At 45.7% G+C, this 13,746-nt stretch overlaps 1 protein-coding gene across 1 annotated transcript; it reads left to right on the forward strand.

Moving 5' to 3' along the window:
* Window positions 1–246: 246 nt before the first annotated feature.
* On the forward strand, window positions 247–13,447 carry alx1 (ALX homeobox 1; the record flags this gene model as incomplete). Its single annotated transcript, XM_080762296.1, has 5 exons — window positions 247–384; window positions 484–562; window positions 1,454–1,854; window positions 3,444–3,572; window positions 12,968–13,447. 5 exons carry the CDS (start codon window positions 247–249, stop codon window positions 13,445–13,447), a joined length of 1,227 nt encoding a protein of 408 aa, XP_080618422.1.
* Between the last annotated feature and the right edge of the window lie 299 nt (window positions 13,448–13,746).

A 13,746-nucleotide genomic window follows, 5' to 3' on the forward strand; every position in this document is an offset into this window, starting at 1 on the left:
TCTTTTCGGGGGACGAATTATTTGTCTGTGATAATCAATAAATCGCTCAACGCGGCGCGCAGAGGAAGGAAGGAAGGAAGGAAGCAAGCAAGGAAGGAAGGAAGGAAGGAATGTATATTACTTTTCACGGTGACATGAACTGATCTGAGAGAATATCGCGCATGCAGCGGAGCGACACAATAAGCGAGCGATATTATAAGCGAGCGACGGGGATTTTTCTTTTGTTTCATTAATTAGTTAAAAAAAATGATGGACTATATGGACGAGAAGTTCGCCTTGAAAAGCCAGGCGATCCTCAAAGGCACGGACTACTACATGGTGGGCCCCGGACCCCCCTCCTCCTCCTCCGGGGACCTGCACGTCGGGGTGATGGAGGGGTGTCTGGTGGGGGAGCCGGGCTCCTACTACGGAGGAACGACCACCACCAACACCACCAACACCAAGACCACCTCCTCCTCCTCCTCCTCCTCCTCGCCCATTAAGTGCGGGTCGCAGCAGGCCGCGTTCGGGCTGCAGAGCGGCGACCTGCACCGCTCCTCGCCCTGCAGCGGGGAACACAACGGTGGGTTTAATATTATTTATATATATATATATATATATATATATATATATATATATATATATACATATAGGCCGCTTTATGCCATTTATACAATTTACAATTTAGCCTAAATTGTAAATTATTTAGGCATTTATCAGACGCTCTTAATCCAGAGCATTTACATTATAAGAAAGCACAAAAAGCTTGGCAATATAAAAAGTAGTTATCATCAATCATATGTAAGCTATAAGAACCTAACAGTGGAATATCTATATAATTAAACTATGCATATATATATATACTATAGTGCCAAATCTTCATAAAATGCATTCTAAATTACACATTATGCGTCGCTAAAACTTCAGCATGCATGTGTTTATTTGTTGCCTGTGTGACATTGTTTTATATTCATATCATAATTATGAATATGAGTCCTTAATGACTTAATATTAAATTATGCTTCTTAAATTATGAGGAAGATATTAAAATTGGTGGCTGTTCATATATATATATGCATATGAATATAGACAATAATAATACAGGTCATATTTTATTTTATTATATAGTATATTTTATTATATGTCTTCAAATCGGTCAGTTTAAAATAAAAATAAGACTGTGTGTGTGTGTGTGTGTGTGTGTGTGTGTGTGTGTGTGTGTGTGCGTGTGTGTGTGTGTGTGCGTGTGTGCGTGTGTGTGTGTGTGTGTGTGTGTCTGTCTCTGTCATGTAAGATGTGATTTATTTAATAGTATACGCTACCAAATGATTAGCCATATAACTATCTGTTATGCTTATTATATGCTATTAGTGACGTTAATTATTGTTATAATTATAATTATTATTAGTAGTAGTATTAGTATTAGTATTAGTATCATCATTATTATCATCATTATTATTATCATTTTCTGCAGTAAATTACGGCGTTCCAAAGAGCGCCGACCAGGACTCGTGCCACCACCACCACCCGGAGCTGGGGCGGTCGAGCCTGGACAGCTGTTGCGGCGTCAGGGCCTCCTCTCAGTGCAGCCAGTCCCCGGGGGGGTCCGTGGCCGTGCAGGGGGGTCCTCAGTCAGGGGGTCCTCAGAGCGCCGGCGCGGACCACCGCCCCATGGACCCGGAGCAGGACCACCTCCTCGGGGACAAGTGCGACAGCAACGTGTCCAGCAGCAACAAGAAGCGGCGCCACCGGACCACCTTCACCTCCGCGCAGCTCGAGGAGCTGGAGAAGGTGTTCCAGAAGACCCACTACCCGGACGTCTATGTCCGGGAGCAGCTGGCCATGCGCACCGAGCTGACGGAGGCCAGAGTGCAGGTAATAGACTTTAATTAATAGACTTTAATTCATTTTTAGAGGACTAGTATAGACTTTAATTCATTAGCAACGTTTAGTTTTTAAATTCTACTAACGTGTATAGCAGCTGGCCATGCGCACCGAGCTGACGGAGGCGAGAGTGCAGGTAGAGACTTTAATTAATAGACTTTAATTCATTTATAGAGGACTAGACTTTAATTCATTTATAGAGGACTAGACTTTAATTCATTAATAGCAACGTTTAGTAAATTCTACTAACATGTATATAGCAGCTGGCCATGCGGACCGAGCTGACGGAGGCGAGAGTGCAGGTAGAGAGACTTTAATTAATAGACTTTAATTAATTATCAACGTTTAGTTTTTAAATTCTACTAAAATGTATAGCAGCTGGCCATGCGCACCGAGCTGACGGAGGCTAGAAGTACAGGTGACTTTAATTAATATACTTTAATTCATTTATAGCAACGTTTAGTAAATTCTACTAACATGTATAATAGCAGCTGGCCATGCGGACCGAGCTGACGGAGGCTATAGATTGCCGGTATAGAGAGAGAGGAGACTTTAATTAACTTCTAATTACTTTATTGACTTTAATTCATTAGCAACGTTTAGTTTTTAAATTCTACTAAAATGTGACGGAGCTGACGGAGGCTATAGAGTGCAGGTATAGAGAGAGAGAGGAGACTTTCATTAACTTTAATTACTTCATAAAGGACTATACTTTAATTCATTAGCAACGGTTCGTTTTTTTTTAAATTATACTAAACTGTGTGTATATATTACATAGAGCAGGACAGGCTACTCTATTTCATTGTATTTCTTGTATTAGGTATAGTATATGTTTTTTATTGTATTTGTTATTTTAGATTAATAAGTATATATATAAATATATATATATATATAGGCTACAATCCTGCATTTTGTGAAATTGTAAATGATATAGGGGCGTTTTGAATAATTTCTCCCTTAACAAATGGAGAGGGATATAAGAACACTCTTCATGGTGGGTTATATACTTATAGCAGGCCTATATAAATCCTAAATACCATATACGTAAATATAGCTTATTGTGCCTATATTTATGCGTATAGTAGCTTCGTTTTAATGGAATACATGACTGACTTGAACTCAAATCATTGATTTGGGTATAATAGGCTATAGGCTCATTCATTTTACTCAATTAAGGAGTACACAGCGTTTAAGCTGCGATATTATTTTTTTGCTCAAATTTACACAACCTTTCTGTTTCTGCAGGATGCAGTTCAGTTGTTTTTATATATTATATTTTTGTATTGACCCATTCTGAACGGGAACCCATTTTGGTGTTAGCATCATGTTATGCTTTATCTATTGAAAAATAGCAGATCTACAAGCTCATAGCGCGCCACCGAGTGGCGCGCTACGAGCTTGTAGGTCTGCTATTTTTGAAAAAATCGAAGAACGACTGAGATTTTTTAAATCTGATCTCAGGTCAGAATGGGTTATAATCAGACCAGTGTGTGTCCAGTGTCAACCTCGTATGAATCTGATCTCAGGTCAGAATGGGTTAAGTATTACATCTGATCTGAACGATATCCTGCCGTCTCTAGGTGTGGTTTCAGAACAGAAGAGCGAAGTGGAGGAAGAGGGAACGTTACGGTCAGATGCAGCAGGCTAAGAGTCACTTCGCAGCGACCTACGACCTGTCGGTGTTACCGAGAACCGACAGCTATTCACAGGTACGTTATTATACGACCTGTCGGTGTTACCGAGAACCGACAGCAGTACGTTATTATACAGTACGACCTGTCGGTGTTACCGAGAACCGACAGCTATATTCACAGGTTGGTGTATAGGTGTTATTTTTACGTCTCTAAATGTTTTGATGAATTGAACAAGGTGACAGTTGAGTTTTCTGATAAAACCTAATGTTTCTAATCTAATGTCAGTGGTGGTGCTCAAACTATTTCATGTCAAGGACCCCCTTAGAAGTATATGTATTTGGCCTCATATTTTCCAACTCCCATCTGAAAATATGTAGTTCCAGGGACCCCCCCCCCCCCCCCCCCCCCCAGAAGCAAATATTTGAGTTAAAAACGTTCTCCCTGAAAGAATATATATTCCAAAGATTTGCGCCACATTTTCACGATTTTTCAAAAATAGCAGACCTACAAGCTCGTCGCGCGGCACTCGGTGCCTGTACCTTTTTGTTATTTGTTCGAATAGCTAAAGTATAACATAATGCTTTAAAACACCAAAAAGGGGTTCCCGTCCTGTTGTCAATGCGACAAATGGAACTCCTGTAGTTTTAATTAATTTGAAAACTCCTAAATGAATGAAAAGTTCAGACTGTCGCGGTGTGTGTGTTGTTGTGAATCAATCAACTCTCTCTCTCTCTCTCTCTCTCTCTCTCTCTCTCTCTCTCTCTCTCTCTCTATATATATATATATATATTGCTGGATCGATGTTTCTTTTAAGTTCTCCTAATATATCCCACTACAATCTATGTCGGTATATACCAATGTAGCCCTAGACATATTAATTTATTTGTTTTAATCAATTATCAATTGATCAAAATGTCCCGACCATGCCCTCGTCCTTAATTAATTAATTAATTAATCACAGCCCATCGTTGTATATAGATTAAACAAAGACAAGATGCTCTGAACGTTGATTATGCCGCGCGCCGGTGAGGAGCGATCGAGGTGTCACCGGATGAATTATAATTATGGAAGTTTCTCGGATTTCATGAGCTAAGGAATTATCTGTGATTTATTTATCTGTGGTCGATTTAGAGGTCATCCGCAGAGAGGAGGTGGTGATGTGTCTCCTCTTTACGGAGGTGAGGAGGAGGAGGTGATATGTCTCCTCTTTATGGCTGAGGAGGAGGTGGTGATATGTCTCCTCTTTACGGAGGTGAAGAGGAGGTGGTGATATGTCTCCTCTTTACGGAGGAGAGGAGGAGGTGGTGATATGTCTCCTCTTTATGGCTGAGGAGGAGGTGGTGATATGTCTCCTCTTTACGGAGGTGAGGAGGTGAGGAGGAGGTGGTGATATGTCTCCTCTTTATGGCTGAGGAGGAGGTGGTGATATGTCTCCTCTTTATGGCTGAGGAGGAGGTGGTGATATGTCTCCTCTTTATGGCTGAGGAGGAGGTGGTGATATGTCTCCTCTTTATGGCTGAGGAGGAGGTGGTGATATGTCTCCTCTTTATGGCTGAGGAGGAGGAGGTGGTGATATGTCTCCTCTTTACGGAGGTGAGGAGGAGGAGGTGGTGATATGTCTCCTCTTTACGGAGGAGAGGAGGAGGTGGTGATATGTCTCCTCTTTACGGAGGTGAGGAGGAGGAGGTGGTGATATGTCTCCTCTTTACGGAGGTGAAGAGGAGGAGGTGGTGATATGTCTCCTCTTTACGGAGGTGAAGAGGAGGTGGTGATATGTCTCCTCTTTACAGAGGTGAAGAGGAGGAGGTGGTGATATGTCTCCTCTTTACGGAGGTGAGGAGGAGGTGGTGATATGTCTCCTCTTTACGGAGGTGAAGAGGAGGAGGTGGTGATATGTCTCCTCTTTACCGAGGTGAAGAGGAGGTGGTGATGTGTCTCATCTTTACGGAGGAGAGGAGGAGGTGGTGATATGTCTCCTCTTTACGGAGGTGAGGAGGAGGAGGTGGTGATATGTCTCCTCTTTACGGAGGTGAAGAGGAGGTGGTGATATGTCTCCTCTTTACGGAGGAGAGGAGGAGGTGGTGATATGTCTCCTCTTTACGGAGGTGAAGAGGAGGAGGTGGTGATATGTCTCCTCTTTACAGAGGTGAAGAGGAGGTGGTGATATGTCTCCTCTTTACGGAGGTGAAGAGGAGGAGGTGGTGATATGTCTCCTCTTTACGGAGGAGAGGAGGAGGTGGTGATATGTCTCCTCTTTACGGAGGAGAGGAGGAGGTGGTGATATGTCTCCTCTTTACGGAGGTGAAGAGGAGGAGGTGGTGATATGTCTCCTCTTTACAGAGGTGAAGAGGAGGTGGTGATATGTCTCCTCTTTACGGAGGTGAAGAGGAGGAGGTGGTGATATGTCTCCTCTTTACGGAGGAGAGGAGGAGGTGGTGATATGTCTCCTCTTTACGGAGGTGAAGAGGAGGAGGTGGTGATATGTCTCCTCTTTACAGAGGTGAAGAGGAGGTGGTGATATGTCTCCTCTTTACGGAGGTGAAGAGGAGGAGGTGGTGATATGTCTCCTCTTTATGGAGGTGAGGAGGAGGTGGTGATATGTCTCCTCTTTACGGAGGTGAAGAGGAGGAGGTGGTGATATGTCTCCTCTTTATGGAGGTGAAGAGGAGGAGGTGGTGATATGTCTCCTCTTTACGGAGGTGAGGAGGTGAGGAGGAGGTGGTGATATGTCTCCTCTTTATGGAGGTGAAGAGGAGGTGGTGATATGTCTCCTCTTTACGGAGGTGAAGAGGAGGAGGTGGTGATATGTCTCCTCTTTACGGAGGTGAAGAGGAGGAGGTGGTGATATGTCTCCTCTTTACGGAGGTGAAGAGGAGGAGGTGGTGATATGTCTCCTCTTTACGGAGGTGAAGAGGAGGAGGTGGTGATATGTCTCCTCTTTACGGAGGTGAGGAGGAGGTGGTGATATGTCTCCTCTTTACGGAGGTGAAGAGGAGGAGGTGGTGATATGTCTCCTCTTTACGGAGGTGAGGAGGTGAAGAGGAGGAGGTGGTGATATGTCTCCTCTTTACGGAGGTGAAGAGGAGGTGGTGATATGTCTCCTCTTTACGGAGGTGAAGAGGAGGAGGTGGTGATATGTCTCCTCTTTATGGAGGTGAGGAGGAGGTGGTGATATGTCTCCTCTTTACGGAGGTGAAGAGGAGGAGGTGGTGATATGTCTCCTCTTTACGGAGGTGAAGAGGAGGAGGTGGTGATATGTCTCCTCTTTACGGAGGTGAGGAGGTGAAGAGGAGGAGGTGGTGATATGTCTCCTCTTTACGGAGGTGAAGAGGAGGTGGTGATATGTCTCCTCTTTACGGAGGTGAAGAGGAGGAGGTGGTGATATGTCTCCTCTTTATGGAGGTGAGGAGGAGGTGGTGATATGTCTCCTCTTTACGGAGGTGAAGAGGAGGAGGTGGTGATATGTCTCCTCTTTACGGAGGTGAAGAGGAGGAGGTGGTGATATGTCTCCTCTTTACGGAGGTGAGGAGGTGAAGAGGAGGAGGTGGTGATATGTCTCCTCTTTACGGAGGTGAAGAGGAGGAGGTGGTGATATGTCTCCTCTTTATGGAGGTGAGGAGGAGGTGGTGATATGTCTCCTCTTTACGGAGGTGAAGAGGAGGTGGTGATATGTCTCCTCTTTACGGAGGTGAGGAGGTGAAGAGGAGGAGGTGGTGATATGTCTCCTCTTTACGGAGGTGAGGAGGTGAAGAGGAGGAGGTGGTGATATGTCTCCTCTTTACGGAGGTGAGGAGGTGAAGAGGAGGAGGTGGTGATATGTCTCCTCTTTACGGAGGTGAGGAGGTGAAGAGGAGGAGGTGGTGATATGTCTCCTCTTTACGGAGGTGAGGAGGTGAAGAGGAGGAGGTGGTGATATGTCTCCTCTTTACGGAGGTGAGGAGGTGAAGAGGAGGAGGTGGTGGTATGTCTTTACTCCCTGCCAGCAATAGGAGATTACAGCCTGGAACTCCTAATATTATATTATATAATACTTCTCTATTATATGGGTTTTTAAAAGCGATATATATTCACGGTTGGAAATCGTTTGGTCGGGGTGTGGTCACAGGAATAAGCCTTGTGTCGTGTGTGTGTGTGTGTGTGTGTGTGTGTGTGTGTGTGTGTGTGTGTGCACTGTGCATGTGTGTTTGTTGCGTGTGCGCACGTGCGTGGGTGCATGAGAAACATGAGGGTTTTTAACCCTGTGAGAACCACTGACACAGAAACATGAGGGTTTTAACCCTGTGAGAACCACTGACACAGAAACATGAGGGTTTTAACCCTGTGAGAACCACTGACACAGAAACATGAGGGTTTTTAACCCTGTGAGAACCACTGACACAGAAACATGAGGGTTTTTAACCCTGTGAGAACCACTGACACAGAAAACATGAGGGTTTCTCAGAAAACTGTGAGGATTTCGTCCTCAGGTCTAAATGGTGTTAAATCGACAGGCTAAAGTAAAAAACGTTGCCAAAATCTCTGCGATGGTTTGAGGCGAGCGTTGTGGTATTCCCGCAGCGAGGGACGTACGTATATACGTGCTTTTTGGGGTCAACGGGGGCGCCGTATTCTGGTCGGTCACTGACTGACGGCATTGGTAAAAATACAGTGGATTCTCATGGCTGCACACAGTCATGATTCTGTAAAATACAGTGGATTCCCATCGCTGCACACATGCTTTAAACATATATGTATAAATACAGTCGATTCCCATCGCTGCACACATGCTTTAAACATATATGTATAAATACAGTCGATTCCCATCGCTGCACACATGCTTTAAACATATATGTATAAATACAGTCGATTCCCATCGCTGCACACATGCTTTAAACATATATGTATAAATACAGTCGATTCCCATCGCTGCACACATGCTTTAAACATATATGTATAAATACAGTCGATTCCCATCGCTGCACACGGCCATGATTGGTCATGCTCCAGATACTGATGCCGTGACCAGCAGAGCTAACTGTCACATGAAAAGCTTTGTTCTTTAACCCCATGCATGTAGAGAACTGAGAACAGATTCTATACAAATGCCTTCTAAATCCTGACAGTTTTCTGAAAAACCGTATGTTTCTATAATGTCAGTCAGTGCAGGTTCTCAAACTGACATGTCAAGGACCCCCAGAATTATATGTAATTGGCCCGCCGACCCCCATCTGAAAATATGTTGTTCCAGGGACCCCCCCCCCCGCCCACAAGCAAAGATATGAGTTAACCCATTCTGACCGGGAACCCATTTTCGTGTTAGCATCATGTTATGCTTTAGCTATTGAAAAATAGCAGATCTACAAGCTCATAGCGCGCCACCGAGTGGCGCGCTACGAGCTTGTAGGTCTGCTATTTTTGAAAACGACTGACATTTTTAGAATCTGATCTCAGGTCAGAATGGGTTAATCAGACCAGTGTGTGTCCAGTGGAAACCTCGTATGAATCTGATCTCAGGTCAGAATGGGTTAAAAATGTTCGCTGCAGTGAAAGCATTATATTCAAAGATTTGCGCCACATTTTCACGATTTTTCAAAAATAGCAGACCTACAAGCTCATATAGCGCGGCACTCGGTGCCACGCTATATGAGCTTGTAGATCTGCTATTTTTCAATAGCTAAAGGATAACATGATGCTTTAAAACACCCAGAATGGGTTAACAAACCATGACTTGTGGTATTTATTTAGGCCACTATAAACGGATCCCAAAGCAAACCTTTTTATTTTGTTTTGTCAGTTCGCTGACGTGGATATCCTTTTGTGTCGTCTGTGTTTTCTATATGTGATGCAACATTGTCTGTTTTTAATGGACTATACTGGGGGGGAAAAATATAGGTCATGGTTCTCCATCTCCTTCCAAACTGCCCTGCATTGAATAGTCATAGTTGAATAGTTACCTGCAAAATGTTCAAAAGCACACTCAGACCCCATCTTTTCAAACTGGCTTTCCCTGCTTTATACAGATCCGCTATTTTTCTGAAAAAGATCGTAAAAATGTGGTGCAAATCTTTGAATATATTCTTTCACAGCAAACGCTTTTAACTCCAATTGTTTGCTTCTGGAGCGCGTCCCTCCCTGTAACAACAGTTTTTTCAGATGGGGGTCCACGGCCAATTCTATACAGACCATTCTGGGGGTCCTTGACATGAAATAGTTTGAGAACCACTGACATATATAGGGTTTTAACTCTGTGAGAATCACTGACACAGAAACATAGGGTTTTAACCCTGTGAGAACCACTGACACAGAAACATAGGGTTTTAACCCTGTGAGAACCACTGACACAGAAACATAGGGTTTTAACCCTGTGAGAACCACTGACACAGAAACATAGGGTTTTAACCCTGTGAGAACCACTGACACAGACACATATAGGGTTTTAAACCTGTGAGAACCACTGACACAGAAACATAGGGTTTTAACCCTGTGAGAACCACTGACATAGAAACATAGGGTTTTAACCCTGTGAGAACCACTGACACAGAAACATAGAGTTTTAACCCTGTGAGAACCACTGACACAGAAACATAGGGTTTTAACCCTGTGAGAACCACTGACACAGAAACATAGGGTTTTAACCCTGTGAGAACCACTGACACAGAAACATAGGGTTTTAACCCTGTGAGAACCACTGACACAGAAACATAGGGTTTTAACCCTGTGAGAACCACTGACACAGAAACATAGGGTTTTAACTCTCTGAGAATCACTGACACGGAAACATAGGGTTTTAACCCTGTGAGAACCACTGACACAGAAACATAGGGTCTTCCAGGAAACTGTCAGGATTTAGAAGATATTTCGTAGAATCCCCCCGGGGTCTAAATGGGGTTAATTACAGTATTAATCCCAGCATGTGGTTCTCGTTAGAGGAGGTACATTAGTAGCTTGTTTCAGTGACCTAATTTGAACCTCACAGACTCCACTGAAATACACTCATTTAATTAATCTCCAATTTGGCGCTTGGGACTTTTTGGCCACAGTGTGTCCAAAAGTCTCAAAGTAAACGAATGTAATCATGAATTATTGTCCTTATTGTAATTATAACCATGTATTATGTTGAGATATTATATAGGCTACAGTATAGTTCTGTTATCCTATACTGTATAAAGCTATACGTTCTACAGGTAGAAGTTAGAACACAACTGACTGTAATATTTACGATATATTTGAGTATCTGTCGATACCGATTTTAATCGATCCAAAATGACACGTTTATCTTTTGCCATATGATCACATCAGTGCAACATCCCATGAAATCACAGACAGTCATCCAGTCTGATATCATGATTGTGAGCTTGTAGATCAGGCTATTTTCAGCAGGTGTCAAATCAGCCATTACGACGGCATCAAGGTCCGCCAAAATACATTTCAGTCGACTGAATCAACGATTGATTTAAGTCGACTAAAATCTTCTGGTATTTAGTCGACAGAAACTAGACTATAACACTAAAACTTTTCCCGGTGACTAAAAAGAAATTGCAGACCTACAAGCTCGTAGATGAGCTTGTAGATCTGCTATTTTTCAATATAGCTAAAGCACCAAAATGGGTTCCCGCCCCAAAATGCGCCGCACAAGGTGCCCTTTTTTCACTTGAGCACCACCTGCCCCTTTATATGCATGTCTGTGCACGCCACTGCTCAAGGACAAAGTCCCTGAACTCACACTAAAGTTGTAAAGATAAGTATCAGCACGGCGAGTTAAATTATATCAGATCTATATCTTCTCTTATTGCAACTTGCACTTCTCTTGTGATACTCTTGTGATACTCTTGTGACTTGTACTTTGCTGCTACTGTGTATTGTCTTTTGTATATTGTCTGTCTGTTTTAAAAAGCGTTGATGTACTGATGCACTTTTACCCAAGACAAATTGTCCCCCTCGTGGGACAATAAAGTATATCTCATCTCATCTCATCTCATCTTATCTCATCTCATCAGATCAGATAAAACCTTTATCGATCAACAGAGTAAAATGAACCCATTTAGATAGACCTGAGGACCGTTTTCAGAGATCTACAAGCTCCCATTTCTTAACCCATTCTGACCTGAGATCAGATTCATACGAGGTTTCCACTGGACACACACTGGTCTGATTATAACCCATTCTGACCTGAGATCAGATTCATACGAGGTTTCCACTGGACACACACTGGTCTGATTATAACCCATTCTGACCTGAGATCAGATTCATACGAGGTTTCCACTGGACACACACTGGTCTGATTATAACCCATTCTGACCTGAGATCAGATTCAAAAAATGTCAGTCGTTCTTCGATTTTTCAAAAAATAGCAGACCTACAAGCTCGTAGCTTTTTTTTTTTTATCCCACGATTTTGTAACCCATTTTTCACCCCTGTGTAGTCCCCATATATGGGGACAAGGGGACACCAACCTAGTCCCCATATATGGGGGACAAGGGGAGACCAACCTAGTCCCCATATATGGGGGACAAGGGGAGAGCAACGGACTTGAACTCATGCTTCCTTCATGCCTGAGTGTCCAAGTTGCTCCTTTACACCTGACAGGGGGGAGTTTCCCTGGTTGGACGTCGTAGCGTGTGAAAGGAACACGTTATTCCAACCAGTTCCTTTCCCCTCCATCAGGCGCCCCGGCTGGCCAGGGGGAGGCAGTTTAGAGACCAGGATTACTGCATGTTTTTTGTGAGGGTACCTACCCTATAGGGGACACGGGGAGAACATGTGAGGGTACCTACCCTAGGGGACACGGGGAGAACATGTGAGGGTACCTACCCTAGGGGACACAGGGAGAACATGTGAGGGTACCTACCCTAGGGGACACAGGGAGAACATGTGAGGGTACCTACCCTATAGGGGACACGGGGAGAACATGTGAGGGTACCTACCCTAAGGGACACAGGGAGAACATGTGAGGGTACCTACCCTAGGGGACACGGGGAGAACATGTGAGGGTACCTACCCTAGGGGACACGGGGAGAACATGTGAGGGTACCTACCCTATAGGGGACACGGGGAGAACATGTGAGGGTACCTACCCTAAGGGACACGGGGAGAACATGTGAGGGTACCTACCCTAGGGGACACGGGGAGAACATGTGAGGGTACCTACCCTATAGGGGACACGGGGAGAACATGTGAGGGTACCTACCCTAGGGGACACGGGGAGAACATGTGAGGGTACCTACCCTAGGGGACACGGGGAGAACATGTGAGGGTACCTACCCTAGGGGACACGGGGAGAACATGTGAGGGTACCTACCCTAGGGGACACGGGGAGAACATGTGAGGGTACCTACCCTAGGGGACACGGGGAGAACATGTGAGGGTACCTACCCTAGGGGACACGGGGAGAACATGTGAGGGTACCTACCCTAGGGGACACAGGGAGAACATGTGAGGGTACCTACCCTATCAGTCTTCTAAAAGTGTTTTAATCTCCCCCTCCTCTCCAGATCCCCAACCAGCTGTGGGCCAGCGCGTCCCCCTCGTCCTGCATGCTGCCCCGCGGCCCCTCCCCCTGCGTCGCCACCTACTCCCCGTCCCCCCGCGGCGGCGTTGTGGGCGGAGCCACGTTGGGTGGCTCCTCCTCCTCCGCGGCGGTGGACCAATACGTGGCGGCCGCGGCCGCGGCGGCGGGCTTCCCCCCCCACGGCGGCCACCAGCAGCAGAACCACCACCAGTTCCAACACCACCACGTCTCCCTCAACAACTTCTTCGGTGCCACAACCGCCGCGGACTCCCTGCTGGGGGTGGGAGGAGGGGGAGGGGGAGGGGGGGCGGGGCCGCCGCCGCTGGGCCCCGCCCCCAGCCACCACCCCCACCTAGCCGCCGCATTCGAGACCAAGCCGGAGTTGGAGCGCCGGTCGTCCAGCATCGCCGTGCTGAGGATGAAGGCCAAGGAGCACACGGCCAACATCTCCTGGGCTCTGTGATGACGTCACCTCTGTGATGACGTCATCTCCTGGGCCCTGTGATGACGTCACCTCTGTGATGACGTCATCTCCTGGGCTCTGTGATGACGTCATCTCCTGGGCCCTGTGATGACGTCACCTCTGTGATGACGTCACCTCTGTGATGACGTCACCTCCTGGGCCCTGTGATGACGACGGGGACCCCCCGTGCGTGCGTGCGTGCGTGCGTGCGTGCGTGCGTGCGTGCGTGCGTGCGTGCGTGCGTGCGTGCGTGCGTGCGTGCGTGCGTGCGTGCGTGTGTGTGTGCATACGACACGGCA

This window comes from Protomyctophum bolini (genome assembly GCF_963924005.1).
Source record: "Protomyctophum bolini genome assembly, chromosome: 4".
In the NCBI taxonomy this organism is placed as follows: domain Eukaryota; kingdom Metazoa; phylum Chordata; class Actinopteri; order Myctophiformes; family Myctophidae; genus Protomyctophum; species Protomyctophum bolini.